The following is a 20,350-nucleotide window of genomic DNA, read 5'->3' on the forward strand; positions in this document are numbered from 1 at the left end:
CCTAGTGCACATAGCATCAATATGCTACACATGGATTGCAGTTCTAAACCGATATGATCAAAGAACACACGTTCAAGTTTGCAGGCAATCCAGTATGCCAACAACTTCCGTATTGCTAAACTTTTGTAACAATGTTTTGTACATTTAAAAAAAAAATCTCTGTATGAAGCCTGATCTGCTGTCTTTTGCCCAGGTTGATACTTATTTTTAGCAGCTTTATATATTCTGTTGTTGAGAAAAAGTTGCCGTTAGGTTTTGAACAGGAACACAAAATTTTGGGACCCACCATTGAGCCATGTATATACAATACCTTTCAAGATAAAACTTGGGTAGATCATTGTTTTGGAATGTTACCTGCAGAATCGTCAAATAGGGCCAGGGTTATCAATGATTAAAAACAGCTCTTTCACTGCAAAATTAGATTGAATCATAATCCCAGAGTCACTATTGTTGGGGAGAGAATGGAACAAAATGAGGGGTGGAAAGAGGAACGAGAGGTGTGTTGGGGAGGCTAATACGAGGGGAGTAGGAAAGTTTGAGCAGTTTATTACACTCCCAATAAGTCCACTCATCATTTTGCCATAAAACATCTTACAGCTAAACACCAAAAAAGCCTTCACACTTTAACACACAGCACTATAAAAAGACAGATCTACTGCCTTAGTCAGTGCTTGTCTGCTTAGACCCCCTGTGGAAAATCCACCTGGACTTGGGCAGTCATTCATTTAATATGTTGTCCCTGCGCTGGCATATTAAAGATTGTACTTACCTGGGTGAACCATAGAATCACTTACTCATCTTTATGTCTTCGAAGACTGTGGGATGGTTTAGAGCTCTAGATGGGAGCCTCTATTTTGCCTGCTGGTAGAACAACGGCACTTGAATTAGGATCTTGGTGTTCAGGGGCATTTTGCAGCCGGACCCTTCTTCTCATCAAGTTCTGGCCCAGACCAGTCCAATGTGAGTGATCCAGTTATGACTTGTGCATGAAACAGGAGGCATCCCAGGCCCTGTGGAACTGTAACGAGCTTTTACGTGGTTCTAGAACACCTTTTGAAGAATCCCTCAGCTCCCCGTCCCACACTCCACCAATGCAGATACTCTGCTTGGGTTCTTGCCTTTCCTGACATTTCTGGGTAATTGGGTATACTGTCTCCCATTTTAAGAGTTTGTCCATGGATGTCATTAATTCTGTAAGAATGACGGTAGACACAGGGGCTTCAGCAAAGCTGGTCCTTTTAGATCTGTCCGCTGTATTTGACACGGTTGCGCACCCAATCCTACTGGACAGCCTCAAACAGCTGGGCTTTCAGGAGGTAGTACTCTCCTGGATCCTGTCTTACCTTAAAGACTGCTCTCAAAGGGTCTTTCTCCAACCCCATCAATCGGAACCTAAGCCACTGTGGTCCGCAGTGCCTCAGGGCTCGGCCCTGAGCCCATTGCTCTTCAACACCTATCTGGTGCCACTCTTCTCTCTCATTGCTTCTCTGCTGATTATTTTATTATATTTAGGGGGTGTTTGAAGGACATTTCATGCTGGATGAATAATACCAGCTTAAAACTTATCACAGACAAGTCGCAGGTCTTGTTCTACAGCCCGACATCTCGTCCCCCTGCTGGACTTCGGTGGCCAGTAGAAATGGGATTGCCACCTTTACCGGCAAACACGGTGAAAAACCTGGGTTTCAAATGGTAGACAGATCTCTCTTTCTTGGCCCACGTCCATCATATACCAGCCTCATGCTTGGGAAGTTGAGAAGTTTGAGGACATTTTTTACATCTCTTGCCGAAGGATTGTCCCAGGATCATAGTCCAGGCTACTGTGACATCTCGGCTGGACTACCCAAACTGTTTTTACCTTGGGCTGCCTGCCTATCTGATTAATGGATTACAGATGGTACAGAATGCAGCAGCGAGATTAATCCATCGAGTCCCGTTCTGTCAACACATCTCTCCGCACATCAGACAACTTCACTGGCTACCTGTAGCTAAAAGGATAGAGATTAAGTCCCTGACTCTTTGCAAGATGGTGGCCCGGGCTATCTTAAGCGTAGGCTCTGCCTATACCAACAAGAACGCACGCTGAGATCTAACTCCCAGAACCTGCTCTGTGTACCTCGTTTTGCTAAGTCCCTTATGTGAGGCAGGTCCTTCACTGTGGGGACGGCCAGACTGTGGAACTCCTTGCCTTTCCATATGCGCCTGATCAAGTCCTAACGCGAGTTCAGAAAGACCTTGAAGACTTGGCTCTTCAGCCAATGCTAGTTTGGACCTCCCTCACCTGCTATTGACCGCAAAGCACCGGGACTCCTCTGCTTGAGGTAGCTGTTGCGCTCTACAAATGCTATTATTATTGATATCAAGGGGTGACCATTAGTAGTCGCTTTCATCCCTGGCAGTTTCTCTCGTGTCCCAGCACTGTCTTCTTACTCCTGCTCAAAGGAACATGAATGCAGGAGCAAAAACTGAAAATGAACTCATATCTGTGAGCCCGAGAGTGCACAGTGGGTCTTTAACCAACCCTGGCATTTTGATGAATTAAAGTAAATACCTTGGCTCCACCCAGCCTTATATAAACATTTTGGCCTAGATTACTACAAGGTTGAATGGGTGTTGTACAACTTGTTACTGCACTTGCAGGCTTTTATTATGGTAAGTAAATAGATGCAATGCTTTATGTCACTTTATGCCAGAGTAGCTAGTGCATGCACAACACCTTAGTAAGCAATTCTGATAGTTTGATGTTTGGAAAGGACATTAAACAACTTCTTGTGTGCATGAACGTTTTTTTCAAGCATAATCGAATGAATGAGACGCAAGACAAACTTGTTCACAATTTTCTGAAGCATTTATAAAGGGTAGTTGAAAAAAAACCCAGAAACAAATAGACAAATTGGCGACATTTCTGATGCACACAAATATGGCAGTTCACAGTCCATAAATCTCATATATTTAACATTTCACAGCACGTGGCTCTCGCAAAAGATGGCCCCAGCATCTTCATCAACAATGATGTACTTGCAGCAGGCAGCAATAAAAATTGGTTGAGAAGGTTTCAGTGAAGGGCTGAGCTGGGAGAAATAACACCCCACTTGGCCTAATTGGACCTACAGTAGTGGGGAATATGAGCAAGAGTTGACTATTGTCATTTGCCAAGAGAAAGACTTTCGAGGCAACAGGGCTTTAGAACTTAGGCATACAAAGGTTGTGGTCCATTCACATGGCGATGCTGTTCTCAACCAAGGGGGGGTCTTGGTAGTAGTACTTCAGTGACAGGTCTTTGTTCCTCTTCTGAATCTCAGCAGAGATCTCACTCAGCCTTTCCTGGAAAGCCTTGATGCATTTTTCTGCCTTCTCCTCCGTGAAGAGCTGGTTTGGATAATTTCCCAGAGGGACCTTCAAGACAAGAAAAATAAAAATGTTCTCTTTTTTTAATCAAAGAAGCGTGGAAACTAGCACATTCTGAGGATAATCCCACCTCCCATCTCCTTGCCCCATCCACCAGCACAGTCTGAGTGCACATCCAACATCAAGACACAGTGAGGAAGCTCTACCTAATCCAAGTAGTGGCTGAGGGTGGCCCTCAACAACAGGTCTCACTGAGTGTTCCACAATGGGAGAGACTGATGACCCAGTTCCGAAAGGTATCTGCAAACCTGAACTACCTGCACAGTTGGCTTGCTTTATGGATGGAAGGGATTTGCACGAGGAGAACTTGTACAAGTCCATTTAATCATGTGCAATATTACCCCACAATAGATTGATAACACACGAGTGAATTCCATTCAAATGGTGAGAAGCTGATGTACCATGGTATCCCTGCTACTTATCCTTATTAGTGGAACCCTTTCCCCCACCGATGTTTGAGATGCTGCCTGCTGCTTCCTACAAAGTCAAGGAATTTATTTCTGCCTCTGGCACACATGCTTTGGTGGGGATGGCACGAACAACAAGTGGCTGTCCACAGGCAGACAACAAACCCTGGCATCCTTTACGGTCCCCATAATTGAGCTATACTGAACATGAGTAAATCCCACTTAATTGATGTGGAGTGGGTGTACCATGGCAGCTTCTTGCAGCACAGATGGTTGCCCAGCACAAGACTTAACTGTCTATCCACTCATCTTCAATGCCTTTATCAACAAAATACTGGACCTCATCAAGACCTTCTACCCAGCATACTAGCAGTGAGCTGATGAGACACCAATCATTCTGAAGTTGAAAAATCCAAATGGCCTACACATTTCTGAACTCCAAGCCTTCGCAAAAGGGATGCTGATGAACCAGCTGAAACACCACTCATTTTAATCAGAGATCCTCAACTGCAGTGAATGGAAGAATTATCAACCTACGACTACCTGAATTCTGGATCTTTAGAGAACCCCCAACCCCCCACTAAATCAACTGAAGTAAACTCCCTTCATAACATCAACTGAAGTAAGAAACTTCAAAGTGATCATTAATTCCCGTCTATCACTCTTCCCTCAAGTTAACCGGGTTAACAGAAGTGCCTTCTGCCCCAGCGAAAACATTCTGGTTCATTGTCCCACACCATAGCCTTGCCACAAATGGTCCATTGTTGTTCAGCTGTGGCTGAACTGAGCACATCTAAACATTGTTGCACTCTTGAGCAAATAGAAATGTACAAACGCTTTCCAGCAGTACCCCTGGAAAACTTTTGCTGTTGAAATTTTCCAGCTGTACTTCTTGAAAGCATTGTGAATTCCTGAAAGTCATGAACACATCCGATGTTGTGGGCCTGTGGGTACAGGTTCACAACTTTGTAAACTGGGCCCCAAAGGCAGCCTTTTGTCACCAATGCACGCATGGCTTGAAGCCTGCACAAGCAGCGCAAGGTTTCATTACAACTATCTCGAAGAGAACATTCCTTTTTCCTGCAAAGACCCAGACACAAAAAGGAGAGTTTATCTCCATCAGTGCCCTAAATATATTCTTGCCAAATCCAACAAATAGAGGTACCATATTACTGAAAATGTGTATGGTAACCTGGAACCTGCTCAATGTTTACCATATCTGGAGACTGGCGGGTTTGTATCCAGTCCAGCACCATCATCCGGCAGGTACTGCTCACTTCTGGCAGGGTCTTGAGAATGTCCTCAGATGTTGCAGTCCCCTTGGTCTTGGGAGGTGAATTCCTCATCGTGGAGGGAGCATTCGGCATCCAGCAGAAGAAATCAAACTAATGATTGAAGTGAGAGAATGTCAATATGGTCTTGGGTGCTGATTTTCTTTGTTAAAAAAGCAGTATTAACTCTGCTAGGGACAAGCTGCCATTGATATCATTTAAAGAGTGTCTGCCCATTGGGAATTTATACATTATCCAACCTCTATTGATAGTATCCCAAGGGCCTCAAATGGCAAGCCAGTTGGCCTCACCCAATCCCAGACCTACCTGTGAATTGTTGATAGAAGCATGTTTGGCTGAACAGGTGTAGATAATCATAGTCAGATACTTGATCAACTCTGCGCGAGTCTTGAAAGCAGAAGGAACACCTGCATGGTAAAAACATGCATACTATAAGTAAGAACATAGATGCCCAGTTTTAAAATAAGTTAGAATTTTATTTTTCCAGGCCCAATTTCGCAGACTTCGTATACCATATGCATTGACCAACACAGTGAACTTCACTTAGAACCTTCCTTTAGGCTGTTGATTTGGATCCGTTCTTTAAACAGAGTTACTTCCATTTCTCCTCCCTACAGAGGTCGATGAAACAGATATTTTACGTGGAAAAAAAAGTTAATAAGGTAGCATTGCAGCCTACTGCTGTAAGCTGTCACTTTTTTAAAATCCTTTTCTGAGGAACAAAGAACATATAACACATAGGACATTGGAATGTTGGTATGCTAGCTTAGAACAGTGGAGTGGCTCACGTCAATATTGGTTATTATAGTATAGGCTATCTAATCCATCATTCCAATGATCGTCTTTCTATTTCTTACGGGTTAATTTAGAAAATCCATCCCTCAGTCAGTGGAATGTCAGTAGGAAATGAGATTAGTAATTTGGGAAAAGGATACCAGTACCATCTCAATACATTTACTCTGAGTAAGTTAAAACACAGTTCTGAGAGAATCAGCTCAACCCACTGTAGCTGTAGAAGAAGCAGTAGGAAACCTCCAGCAAAGTGGTTGCTACCTTCAAGCTGTACTAACAGTGCTAAAGTAAAAAACACACCACAACAAAATACCCAAACCAATTATAAATAATAGAAATACTTTATGACAAAATTGACACCAAGATCATAAAAATAGGTTAAGGGGAACTGGCGATAGAATTTCTTTATATTTTAGAAGACAAATTGCCAAGAAAAGTAAAGCATCAATCAAAAGTCACTGTTTGCTTTTGACCGGGACCTACGAGCAACTTCAGGCTGATTGTGATGGAGCTGAAGTCAGATAAACGTATTCTTTTTATTGGAAGCCAAAATCTTCCTGCAATGCAAGGTCCAAGTGTATGGCTGGTGAGGGCCCCATGAAGTCTGATATGTCATCATTGAGCTCTCACTGAAGCTGTGAGTTTTCACGCCTGAAGATCCATGGGGAACAAACTTGGATTTCGTAGCAGGCAAGGCCACATTGGGGTTCGGAAAGATTTGCCTCCTCATCCTGGTTCAACGTTTTACTTTTGGACTTGGTCAATTGTTTTGAAGTTGAAATCCTACAGGGGCAAGGCTGAAAGCTGCTGTCTTTCCGGGTTCAGGAATGCTCTGAGGGAGTGGTGGAGGAGTTGCCAGATTTATAGTGTGCACTAGTGAGTGATTGGAGTAATTCTACCACCCAATACCAACTATTTTCATGCATTCCATCTGCATCACTTTGCAGCACATCCTCTTTGCCTTCTGCAAAGTTACTCAGGCGTCCCCTTTTCAAGATGCGAGACCCGTGCTGCCATCCGGCAGGCCTTTTTTCAGCTCATAAGCCATTTCTCTATTTAGGTGAATTCTCCTCCCACCTGCAGGGGTAAAACAGTTTTCCCCTCCTACTGTGCCCTTCTTCCCTGTTATCTCCCAACTGTTCCTGTTCAGTCCCAGAAAGCTAATCTATGCTACGTGGTTAGCAGGTAACACCTACTAGCACTTCTTAGACCAGTTCAGATTTGGATGTGTGATGAGTGGCTGAACTGGTCTTAAACCAATTCTGACTTAGCTAGCCCAAAGTACCTTTTTATCAGGTTACTTTTCTGCTTAAGTTATCAAAAATCTGATTTCAACATTAAATCAGATTTTAAAAACTAATCAGGAAATGATCTTGAAGCATTTTTGTACCTTTTCCAAAGTGGAGATAATGAATTAAGATTTTAATTCCATCGCAGTTTACTTAAGGAAACGTCTATAAGCTTAGCTTCACTGTGAGTAAACACACTACCTCCAATAAATAGAATGCCCTGTTTTTATATATTAGCACTCTGCTCTTTGCTGATAAGGTGCACCCAAGGAATATACAAAAATATGTTTTTCTTAATACCAAAGGCATTTTTACCTACCATGTGTCACTGCAGTGTATTTAAAATGCAACACAACCTGAGCACAGTGGTGCTCCTGGCAGACATTTTTTGTCAGGTATGTGGGAGGTGTAACTACACACTTTACATATACGACATTTAACTTCTCATGCCGTAGATGTACTTAAGGCACCATTTACAATGGACTTTTAGATAAGTTGCATAGGGAGTCCAGCACATTCTTTAGAGGGTAGGCTCATATACTTTACTAGTGTTTAGCAGTAGTAAAGTGAACATAGCCCTAAAGCCAGCAAAAATTGGGTCCAGAAAAAAGGAGAAAATCTGGGTGACCATGCAGAAAATGTAGATTTGATCAAATATTCAGATAGCATTATATCCCTTCTCCCTGCAATTTAGGCCTATAATAATTGGCAAAGCTCTCAGTATCAGGCTATAACCCTTTACTATATAGCCTACTACAGAAGGGATGTAATGCTCGAAGAGCATTCCAGTGGTTGAGAGCAGTGTTCTAAATTAATGGACAAAAGAAAATTATACCTTAGAATGAAGGAGAGTGCTTATAGAAGCCTGTGTGCGCCCTCAGTCAAGCGGTTATCCTCCATAGAGCTCCCAACAATCCTATGTTGCAATACAAAGTGTGTAATATATGTATGCCAAAAAGATTTACACATTATATCAGAGGTGCATCATTCAGGTGTGTACAGAAAATAACCACTGTAAGTAAAAGGCACATCCTGAGAGTATAACAGATTAATTTATGCCAGAAATTATGTGCAGTGAGAAGACATGGCCTGGTTGTAAATGCTCTGGTGGGACAAGAGAGAGCGATGGGCCTTAAACATTACTGGGAATTAATCAGAAACATCATATACCCTGCATTCAGTAAGTTCAGTGCACGAACAAAAGAGGTATTGTTTTAATAGTAGTAAGGTATAGCAGAGTGTTGAGGGAAGAGTGTGGATTTTTATTTTAGAATATGGCTCAAGTGTTTTGTGTGGAGGGTGACAAGAGGTTCTAAAATGTCTCTGTGATGGGCGCTGTTATTTTTTAAGTTCATGAAGTGCCAAAAATGTGATAGAAAACTCCTGAAGAACAATTCTCCGCGGTTTCTAAAATCATATGCAATATCACCTGCCATTCCAGACAGTCCTGAGCAAGTATACAAAAGAGAAAGCAAACATTGGCAAAGCCCATAAACATGACCTTAGCAGGCATGCATTTTTAATTTAGTTTTTTTGCGAACATATGCAGTGTGTGGTAAAAAAGTAAAGCTTTCGAAAATTTGCAGGCACCTACTTTTAAGGGAAAAAAGAAGAGAGGAACCAATGCAGCACTTGCCCACCAGTTTGGCCAACCAGCATTGACTCTGAAGTATTCTATTTTTTAGGTGGCTGTGGATATGAGAGTAAATTATATCTTTTGAAGTACAATACTACCAGCAGCACAAGTCGGAAGACCACCTGGCACATTTGGTCAAGGCCGAAAGCCAAATTTGAATGTCCCGTCAACAGACAATGGCTGAAGAAGGTTGATCCAAAGCCCAAATATGTATTATTATATTATATTTGGGTTTGTAAAGCGCACAGATACCCAGGGGTTTCCCGGCGCTGACAGAGGAAAAGAAGCAGGGAGACAAGATGGAAGAAGGATTAAGCAGAGAAAAGCCAGGTTTTTAGGCCCTTCCTGAATTTCAGGTAGCAAGTTTCAAAGCGCAAAGAAATGGGGAGTGTGTTCCAGAGTGATGGCGCCAGATAGGAAAAGGAGCGACCACCAACTCTGGTGCGTTTGAAACGAGGCACGGAGAAGGTGCCAAGAGAGGAGGATCTGAGGGTACGCACAGGACAGTACGGTTGAACCAAAACGGAAAGGTAGGGGGGGGAGTTGCCTGTTTTAATCCGGTGCATATAGCAGAGAGCTTTGAATTTTGCTCTTGATTCGATGCGCAGCCAGTGAAGGCTGCGCAGGGAAACGGTAGTAGAGGCAGTTCTGGGCAAATTGCAGAGCAGGCGAGCTGCCATGTTTTGCACCACCTGTAATTTACGTGTTACTTCCTTGTTAGCCCCAAGGAGGAGCACGTTACCGTAGTCTAACCTGGAGGTTACTAAAGCCTGGACCACAGTTCTTAGGGTATCTGGCGGCAGCATCCATGCTATTTTTCTCAGCCATCGCATGATATTAGTACAGGTGGCTGAGACTTTCACAACATGCTGCTTCATGGACAATTGGTTGTCAAATGTAACTCCCAGGTTACGAGCCTTGGTGGATGGAACCGGCAGGGGACCCATTTGCTGAGGCCAATACTTAGGGCCCCAGAGAGAGGTGTCAGGACCGAATAGAAGAAGTTCGGTTTTGTCGCCGTTTAGTTTTAGTTTATTGGACTGCATCCAGTTGGCAATATTAATGAGCCCAGATCGGAGAGATGAAGTAGGGGCGTGTTTATTAGAAGAGAGAGAAAAAATGATTTGGGTGTCGTCCGCATATGAAAATATAGAGAGACCAGATTGTTCTGCCAGAGAGGCGAGAGGACTGACATAAATATTGAAAAAAAGGGGGCTCAAGATAGAGCCCTGGGGTACACCGTGTGGGGACGGGAGAACGGTGGAGGCAGAAGTGGGGGAAAAGACCTGAAAAGTGCGTGCGGACAGAAAACTGGCGATCCAGGCTAGAGCAATGCCATGGATACCAGCGGCCTTTAGGGTGGAGAGGAGGATGTCATGGGAGACGGTGTCGAATGCAGCGCTTAAGTCCAACAGGATAAGTGCCACCGTCTCTCCTCTGTCCACCTGTTGTCTGATAGCCTCTGTGACACCTAAGAGGGTGGATTCGGTGGAGAATCCAGCCCTAAAAGCAGACTGGGATGGGTGTAGGAATTTGGTGACCTCAATGTGAGAGGAGAGGCAGAGGTTAATGTGTTTTTCTAATACCTTGGACAGACAAGGGAGTAGAGATATGGGTCGGAAATTGGAAGGGTTATTGGGATCGGCGTTGGTTTTTTTGAGAAGGGGAACCACCATGGCGTGTTTCCAAACTGCAGGAATGGTGGCTTCCGACAAAGATGCGTTCAGGAGGGCTAAGATGGGTAAAAGAGCGGGAATGTCAAGGGTGCTTAAAATTTGAGGAGGCATGGCATTAAGTGGGGAGCCAGATTTGATTTTAGCCATGAGTTTAAAGAAGAGTTCCAGAGAGATCGAATCCCATTTGTCAATAGAAGTGTGAGGGACAGGAGTAGTAGTATCCTGAGAGAAGGTGGTGTCAGGATCTGTACTGGGAGGGTTGTCTAATGCTCGTGGGGAGGCATCAAAACCAGCATAGATGCGGTCTATTTTCTCCATGAAAAATTCAGCAAGTGTATTGCATTGGACTGTGTCCAAACAGGGGTCTTTTGGCAAATTTGATTGTCCAGAAAGTTCTTGGACTGCTCTAAAAAGAGCTTTTGGGCGGTTTTGGGCTGATAGAATAAAGGTGTTTACATAGTTTGCCCTGGCAGATTTGCACAGGGAGTGGTAGTTTCGAAGTTCCATTTTATAAATTTCTTTATCATTGGGGGAATACTCAGATCTCCATATGCGTTCAAGTTTCTTGCACTTGGATTTGGCGCATTTGAGTTGGTCATTAAACCAGGGGGCAGGGGGGTGAGTGAAGTTTTGTTTTCCATTACGGGCCGGAAGACAGATGTCAATGGCTGAAGAGAGCCATGTGTTAATTAAACTTTCATCTTTGATAGTGATATTGTTGGGTAGAGAGGGTAGGGTTAAGGCAAGCTGGCGATTCAGTTGTGACAACTTGAGTTTTTTCCAATTTCTATTCGGTCTTAGAGTCTGAATATGAACTGGTGGACCGACAATAACACTAGTCAAGATGTTAAATTCGACAATGTAGTGGTCGGACCAGGTAATAGGTTTGGAAGGGAGGCAGGTGATGACGTCAAGGTTCGAAAAGATGGGGTCAAGTAGATTACCTGCCTTGTGTGTAGGGCCCGTGTTGTGAAGATGTAAATTAAGAGCGGCCAAATCTTGAAGAAGGTGTGTACGGATAGGACAGAGTGTGTTGTTAAAGTGGATATTAAGATCGCCAAGGAGAAGAAAGTTTGAGGTTTGCAGCAATAGAGGAGCTATATTTTCCGATAAAGAAGAAGCCCATGCGCCAGCAGCGCCCGGGGGACGATAGAGTAAAACGCCCGACAGGGTGTAGTTAGGATTCAATAATAGTTTGAAGTAGCCAGCTTCGCAGTTGGGTATGGCTAAATCTTCCCACTTACATGAGTAAGTCCGTTTGTATATAATGGCAATGCCACCTCCCTCCTTGCCCTGTCTATTACGGCTCACATATGTGTAGTTGTTAGGGAGAGCTGTGGCAATGTCAGGTCCCGTGCAGTCGTTCAGCCAGGTTTCAGTTAAGAACAGGGCCGCTGGACTGTCGGAAACCAAAAGATCAAAAATGTCCCTCTTATGCTTAGGCAGGGACCTGCAATTCAAGCTCAGGAAAGTAAAATCCGTAGAATGATGTGTGGGGAAGGGAATGATTTGACATGGGGAGGGCTTCCAAAACGTAGAACTGGGGATATGGGTAAGTGAGGGTGCTGAGATTAGAGTCAGGGAGCAAACCTGACAAGATGTAGGGGCGTCCAAAGCCCGTAAACAGGGGCAAGTGTTATTCATAGGGGAACGAAGAGATCGTAAGGCATGGCTAGAGTAGTGAAGCCTGGGGTTTGTGGGGCGCGGCGCAGGGGGGGTGGTCCCTGGTCCCGTCTGGTCGCGGACGGGCGCAGACGGGCTTAACTTAGGCGCAACTTCGGCGCGAAGTCGGCGCCCCCGCTGCGCCCGTCCGCTGCGCCTCCGCCACTCCCCCATATTAAATAGTCCGCTGTAGAGGGCGGCTAGTCCAATCCCCTTCCCCGTATCGCTAAGGGCGGAAGTGCCGCTTCCAGGGACTCACCGCTCTAGCGGCACAAGCCGAGGCGGATCGAGTCCGAGCGGGATGGATAACACAGACAGGTGATCTCTAATCAATAATAGTATGGATCTACACACATTTTTTATTTATGACCTTTTGTGATTGCGTGAGGTTGTTGATACAACTAAAGCTGTCTAAAGGTCAGACATAACAACTAACACTACTATCTATGCAGGCAATCCAGAGGTTAACTGAACTGTTGAGGCATCTGCCTAATACAGATGTTCCCTTTACCCATGTGGCTAAGTTGAACCAGGCGTTTGACCTAATACGAAAACATGGCAGCCCAGACCCTACCTGAGGATTCTCTTGATAGGAAGGCTCTGGTAAAGATTTCTTCCACCCAGGCCTGCAGCTCAGAATCTCTCTGGACAGAGCTGTCATCCTGGTAGTAGCAGTCTACAATGGAATCCACGAAGCTAGAAAAGAAACCAGCACAAAGTCACGAAAACCAGACTCTTCTTTGAGAAACTTAAGCTGAAAATCAAGGGAGCCATATGTAAAACATATACGTAAACTTGGGGAGCCCCTTGGACATGCTGCCTCATTCTGAAACTTTTTCCACAATTTCACAGGAGTGAAGGGAGGATGCGGTGTTCCTTAGCCTTTCAGAAACAGTTGCAAAACTCAGTGAAGTGTTAGGGCTCCACATTCAGAAATGATTAGCTGAATCTAGCCACGCTGTGGGGTACTGGCCGAGCCATGATGTGATCATCAAAGACTGAAGTTGTAATTTGGGAGTGTGCCCGAGTCCACAAATTCACAGCGAGATGGTCAGAACTTGGGGTAAGTAGAAGGCCACACTGGTCAGAACCAGACAGACAAAGATGGAGGGATCAGAGGTCAGATTTAGAAAAGATATGCAAGGCTCAGATATTGGAGGGTCACACGTTCATTCAGGACAGGGCAAGGCAAACACGTGACAGCAGAGAGCCCCACCTTCACATTCAGGACAGAGAGAAAGGACAGGAGGCAGTAGCAGGCCATGCCACAAGATTCTTGAAACAGATGGTACAGAAAATGTTGGAGACCTTTGACACATTCAGGTTGGTGTCGGGCAGGAGTCAGCAGCAAAGGATCAAACTATTCCTTTCAGAGCAGTCAGGCAAGGCAGGAGGCAACAGAGTCCTATACCACCTCATTCATGTCAGGATTAGGCAAGGCAAGAAGCAGCAGACAGCCATGCCACCGCCTTCATGTCAGGCAAGACAAGAAGCAGCAGACAGCCATGCCACCACATTTATGTCAGGGTCAGGCAAGACAAGGAGCAGCGGATGACCATGCAACCACATTCATGTCAGGGTCAGGAAAGACAAGAAGCAGCGGATGCCCATGCCACCACTTTCATGTAAGTCAAGACATGAAGCAGCAGACAGCCATGCCACCACATTCATGTCAGGGTCAGGCGAGACAAGAAGCAGCAGACAGCCATGCCACCACATTTATGTCAGGGTCAGGCAAGACAAGGAGCAGCGGACGGCCATGCAACCACATTCATGTCAGGGTATGGAAAGACAAGAAGCAGCGGATGGCCATGCCACCACTTTCATGTAAGGCAAGACATGAAGCAGCAGATAGCCATGCCACCACATTCATGTCAGGGTTAGGCAAGACAAGAAGCAGCGGGCGGACATGCCACCACACTCATGTCAGGGTCAGGCAATACAAGAAGCAGTGGATGGCCATGCCACCACATACAGGACAGGGTCAGCAAGACAAGAAGCAGTGGACGGCCATGCCACCACATACGGGACAGGGTCGGCAAGACAAGAAGCAGTAGACGGCCATGCCACCACATACAGGACAGGGTCAGGCAATACAAGAAGCAGCGGACAGCCATGCCACCACATTCATGTCAGGGTCAGGCAATACAAGAGGCAGCGGACAGCCATGCTACCACATACAGGACAGGGTCAGGCAGGTCAGGTGGAGGCGGGCCACACAGTCAGTCCAGAGCTATGGTACGAACACATCATGGCTGTACGTTGAAAAATTGGCATTGTTGATCAATAATGGGTGTTTTACATTGAGTTACACACAGACTAGCCTTTCAATATTAAGATGTGCAATATGTACCCTTCTTTTTTTCCCATTTAAAATACCATGGACATGCGGAGGGTGGACCACGAGTCAGCAGGTGAGGGTGAATATGGAGGTTGTGGGAGTGAAATATGTAGAGTGGATGGGTCTGGCTGTCCTTATCTGCTTTCTAATATTATGTACAAATAGAAGCTCAGAGTGAGAGTCACATTTTTAACACACTACATTGCATTTTACATTGTGACTAAATATAAAGGAAGCAGCAAGGTCACTACATCATACACCTCAAAACTCATTCACTAATCGCAAGTCTCACTCCAGCCTGCACATCAATGGCCATGTGGTGTTTTATGAATCCCTCCAACTAGAGGTTTTATATTAAACTTTCTCCTCCTAATCTCCCGACCCCAAGTGTCGTTTGAGTTGGTTGTCGGTGTAGTGACAGGGTGGGTGTGTAGACACTGCATGCACAAACGTCTCACCTCTCAATCGCTGTCCACATCTTCAAGCTGTCATCTCTGAAGTAATATTTAGGGAGCTTGTCCACTCCTCGAGATGCAAAGATGTCGGGGGCGCACAGCATGGTATAGGTCAATATTTCAAGGCCCCTCTGCATATACTCGCGGAAGTGTTCAGAACCAATCGATGAACACTGGGGACATGAAGAAAGTAACCTTAAAGCATGCAACCAGTGCTATTATGAAAGAATAAATGTAGGGGGGCCAGAGTTTTGCTCAGAAACCTGCGGCTAGCACTCTTGAATGTCAGTGTGCTAAATACCAAGGCTGTGTGGCCTTGATTCCAACTCATGCACGCACCTTTAATCCACCACCAAACACTCCCAGTCCCTTTATTTCATACTTGTGCATTCCTACTTTCTCCCTTTGTTACAATGTTTCTGTTTTTCTCTTTCTCTTTCCCTTCCCCCCCAAGTGTGTTTTTCTCTCTTTTGCGCTTCATCAAAGTCTAATGAGGAAAAATAAGTGCTGATCCCCTAAAATGAGTACCGCTGAGCGTCACCTGCAACAACCACCTCAAATTAAGCACTGCATGCAACCAGTTGCAGCCACATCCTTAAAACAAGCTGGGGATTTAGAGAAAAACCTTGCATGGCAAGGCTCAACATAAACACCAGGGGTAATGACCAATGCATCCTCTTCCCATCCTCCCCCCAAAGGCCACTGTCAACCAGAGAGTATAGTGGGGAAAAGGGTCTGGGTAGAAAAGAGAGCAAGCTCCTATCCTTGAAGACTGTCAATTGAGGTAAAGTAAATCCCCCATAAATTGTATCCACATTGGAGGGTCTTGGAAAGCTACGTGCTTAGAAGGACAATTTTCGCTGTTGACACAGAAAACCCCATGCCTTGTGTGCCTACACAACACTGATTTACCTGACAAGGCTCAGTCTGACAATCAATAAAATAATGTTCTTTTTTCTCATATGGAAACATTGTACAATGTAGCAGCTGTAACTAGCTTTAACCTCTAATAGTACCAAGGCGGTTTACAACTGAGAATAATTTAGGACCCGATTCACAAACACACCTTATGTTTTTGAGTACTTTACAATTTTTTTGTCATTTTACTACTTTCTGCTTAATCACAAAATCGGAGTGTATGTTACTACTAAAAAAAAACACATAGTATGTTAAACACCACACATGGCCAACCACAGGTACTGCAACACCCTCTCATTGAAAATAATGGACGTAGGGAATTAAAATAAAGTCCCATCAATTTTTTTTTTACATTGAATTAAAATATTTGAAATTTTAAAAAATATAAATAAATATAATTTCATGTAAAAATTAAATTTATACAAATAGCACAGATTTATTATTGAATTATAAAATATATGAATACCTTATTCTGAATATACAAATTAATGTTGTATCAATCATTTTTTATTAAAAGTAAATTAAATTTATTTAATTCTGGGCATTCATTTTAAAAATTATTAATGTATAATTTTTTTATCTTTAGGTGGAAAGTTAATTTTTCATCTAAACTTTACGAAAATAATTTCAATTTGAATTTAGTATATTTTCTTTAATTCAAGATTTATTTTAAAATGAATAGTGCTGTAGCACCATGAATCTGAAGGCGATTCGGGATCATGAAGGAAAGCTTTATGGCACAGAACACTGATAGAAGCCACAGAAGCTCAAAGTTGAGGGCGCAGACTCATTCCTACTCTTTGGACCATTACTAAAACAGGTCCTTATCATGGTCCAAGTCTTCCAGTAAGCTGAAGTCGAAACAATAGCACAAGAAGGCCACGCAGAATGCGTCCAAGTCCCACCATCTTAACCTGAGAAGTTGTGAAGGTGTCAAGGTACCACTCGGTCTCACTCCCGGTCGTCCACTGAGGAGCCGATTCTGCAACCGATCCCTATGATCCCAGAGTTTCCAGGGCTGTTGGCTACATGACATCATATTGAAGCCTTACAGAGGCCATGTTGCGAATTTTTGTGCCAGCAGGTCCACCCTCAATTGAACCTGCCTTGGGTTCCAATCCGGCACCTAAATCCACACCGGTCCCTTTGGTGTTGATGCTGGGCTAGACCCTGAAAGTGACTGCTGAAACTCCGTAGAGCCTGGTGGGCGGTAACCCGCACAAGTGTTGCAGGTTGGCCACGAAGCAAGCAGCAGCAGCAGAACACCGATTGCAACAGCTTGGAAAACCGGCTGAGACACACGATGGCTCCTAAAACTACGCACAAGCAACGTGGACAAGAGGTAATGATAGATCGTGAGGCACCAGCTGTAAATATCGATCAAGGTGAGAGAATTGTTAATGGTACTGCCACAAAGAAAAATGGGAAGGGGACCCCAGCCAGAGTGAAACAAACGATATCTGCCTTGTTTACGGCTTCAGAGCAAAAACAAAAAGGGAAGACTTCTAAGGCTCAGCAAGAAGCTCAGCTGGAAAGCTCAATTGTAGCGCTGCAGAAGATCGTGAATGTTTCTAATGCATTAACACAAAGTATCGATAGTGATTGTGTTAATCTAGAAGGGCAGCACAACACTGTAGAGAAAGACGGCGCTGTGTTAAACTCTGTTGACACAATTGTGACAGAGAAATCTTTTCCTGGGACATCGGCTAACGCAGTTTCCGCAGAGGCTGAATCTGTGGACTTCTTTTCAGTTTCAGAAAACTCAGCCTCCTCGTGTGAAGATTTAGTGACACAATATTCCAAACAGTTGTGCCTAGAGGGGGGAGAGAGTGAGTATGATGAGAATGAATCAACTGAGTTTATGGTAGAGGAGAGTCCCGTCACAGTTAGAGCCGGGAGTGATATACACGCGCTAGATGGAGTGGAAGGTGCCTCGGATGACATTACGCTGACTACGATATATCAGACTATTTTGAGCCATATGGATAAAACTGCATCAGAGAGCCATAAAATTCAGAATTCTTGTCGGAAACTGCAAGGTTCTATTCGGAAGTTAGCTAAGGCACAGTCAGATTTTGGGGAAAGATTTACAGAGGTGGAAACCAGTATTTCTAATATTGAGGACGAGCTGTTAAACAGAAATCGATAACAGAAATTTTAAGTGCCAATAAGGAGGATTTATTATGGAAAACGGCTGATTTTGAAAATCGCGCTCGTCGCAACAATTTAAGACTAATGCAGATTCCCGAAGGAAAAGAAGGCCAAGATCCGCGCAAATATATAGTGGAGCTTTTTCAATTGGCCTTTCCGACTTTGAATAAATGGGACTGGGAACGAGAAATTGACCGCGCCCATAGGTTTCCTTTTAATCTTCGATCTGATCAGAATCCAACTAAACCAAGATCTTTTATTGTAGCCTTCAATAGTTTCCGTGCTAGAGAAGATGTATACATGTGTACTCAACCTAACAGGAAATCTATGGCGGAGGGATTTTCCTTTTTTGCCACACCTGACTATTCCAAATATACAATGGATAATCGCTGGCAACTGCGACAGTTGGTGCATTTATACCAAACAAAAGGTGCCCAAGCTTATATTATGAATCCAGCAAAACTCAAAGTGATTTACAAGGAGAAAACTCGCTTTTTTACAAATGTTGGCCCAGCGAAAGAATATCTACAGTCCTTGAACGACTCTTAATTTATTCAGGTTTAGGAAACTGGAAGATTTTGCTAACCTAGAAATAAGTATGTGTATTTTTGGGAATTACCAGAGTTACTCTAAAAGTTTTCTTACATTTTTCTGATCTTGGCATTTAGTTACTTAGTCTGGATAGTAATCCTGTGGCGAGGTTAGAGGGGCTATTTAGCTTGGTACCATCGACAGGACCATAAGTCCTAAAGCCTCGATAAGGGGGGGTTGGAGGGGATTGTTTTTTGAGGGAGGGGAAGAGGGAAGGATTCAGAAGGGATGGTGGTGGTGGTGGGCACAGGGGGTAGCTAGGGTTAAAAGGGGAAAATCCCTGGCAATTTCTGGTGGCAATAATCAAAAAGAAATATATAGCGGTTGGAACACGAGTTTGTGTAGAATAAGGAAATCAATACTTACTATGAGTCATGGTGATTTGAGAATTTTGAAATTAACACTGTATGTCGCGAAATACTAAAATATGCTCATTTAATGTATCTGGGCTTAATCACTTTAATAAAAGAAGGAGAATTGCAGCTGAAATCCGTTTTATTCAACCCGATATCCTCTGCTTACAAGAAACCCATCTGGCATGGGATAATAGGAATCTTATAGCAGACTTAGGTTATGTTTTAATCTCTGCCACTCAACAAACAAATAAAACTAGAGGGGTAATGATTTTGTCAAAACCCGGTTACTGTGAGGTAGTTCATAGTTTAGCAGACAAGTGGGGTAGATGGGCGATTTCAGAGTTAAAAGTGGGAAACGGATTTTTCACTTTATGTTCAGTTTATGGTTCTAATACTGATGAAGCTGAGGTTTTAGGAAACTTGAATACAGAACTTGCTAAATGGAGATCCCCTTTAATCATTTGTGGCGATTTCAAAATTAATTTAAATAATGCGGAACTCGCTGCTGGATTAGAAAATTCTAGGGGTCGTAAACCACGAGTTTTTAAAGCCTTGGTTACTGGTCATGGCTTGGTAGATATATGGAGCAAAAGCAATCCAACGTCTCCAGGGTAGAGTTATTATTCTGCTCCACATAAGAAATTTGTCCGTTTGGACTATTTTTTCATGTCCACTTCTATTTACAATGGGACCAAGATTCAGATATTCCCCAGAGTTTCATCTGATCATTCCCCTTTGCTAATTGAGATCTCAATTTCAAAAGAGATATATAGATTAAGAAATTTTTCATATGATAGGAAACTGTGCCTTGATGGGCAATATAGAATTTATATGAAAAAGTGGATATTAGATGTTTTCAATATTAATATTGGGTCGGCTAATATTCTAAATGTATGGGATACTTTTAAGGCCTGTTTCAGAGGAGAGACGATAAGCTACGGTGTGTATAATCAAAACAAACTATGATCTCAAATGCGAGAATTATATAACAGTTTAAGGGATGCGGAGGCAGAGTTGATTAATGAAATTGGGAAGGAGAATAATTTAGTTATTATACACGAGGTTGAAGCCAAAATAGCACGATGTCGTGCGAGTATAACTGGAATATGGACCCAAGAGATTGCGCAGAAATATTTAATACATAAGCGTCACATTTATGAATTTGGAGAAGCTATAGGTCGGTCTTTGGCTTTACGCTTAAAAATGAAGTCCACTTCTCGTTCAATTCTTAAATTACAGGATCAGGGTGGGGCAATTCACGAGGAACCGGGGGAAATATTAAATATATTTCAACAGTTTTATACGGATTTATATACTCATCAATCCAACTCTGTTGAAGATCAAGATTGGGAAGAGGGGATGTTTAGCAAGTTAAA

General features: G+C 43.5%; 1 protein-coding gene across 1 annotated transcript in view; it reads right to left on the bottom strand.

Annotated features, from left to right (window-relative positions):
- Positions 1–3,215: 3,215 nt before the first annotated feature.
- LOC146782648 (hydroperoxide isomerase ALOXE3-like) overlaps positions 3,216–20,350 on the bottom strand; it is a 287,130-nt gene continuing 269,995 nt past the window's right edge. Inside the window, exons 10-14 of the mRNA XM_085638987.1 lie at positions 14,962–15,131; positions 12,737–12,858; positions 5,414–5,514; positions 5,030–5,200; positions 3,216–3,396 (exon numbers count right to left, since the gene is read on the bottom strand). Of these exons, the coding sequence (XP_085495113.1) occupies positions 3,217–3,396; positions 5,030–5,200; positions 5,414–5,514; positions 12,737–12,858; positions 14,962–15,131 (744 nt within the window). The 3' untranslated portion in view covers position 3,216. The remainder of the gene's footprint in view (positions 3,397–5,029; positions 5,201–5,413; positions 5,515–12,736; positions 12,859–14,961; positions 15,132–20,350) is intronic.

Source organism: Triturus cristatus, chromosome 12, assembly GCF_964204655.1.
Source record: "Triturus cristatus chromosome 12, aTriCri1.1, whole genome shotgun sequence".
NCBI lineage: Eukaryota > Metazoa > Chordata > Amphibia > Caudata > Salamandridae > Triturus > Triturus cristatus.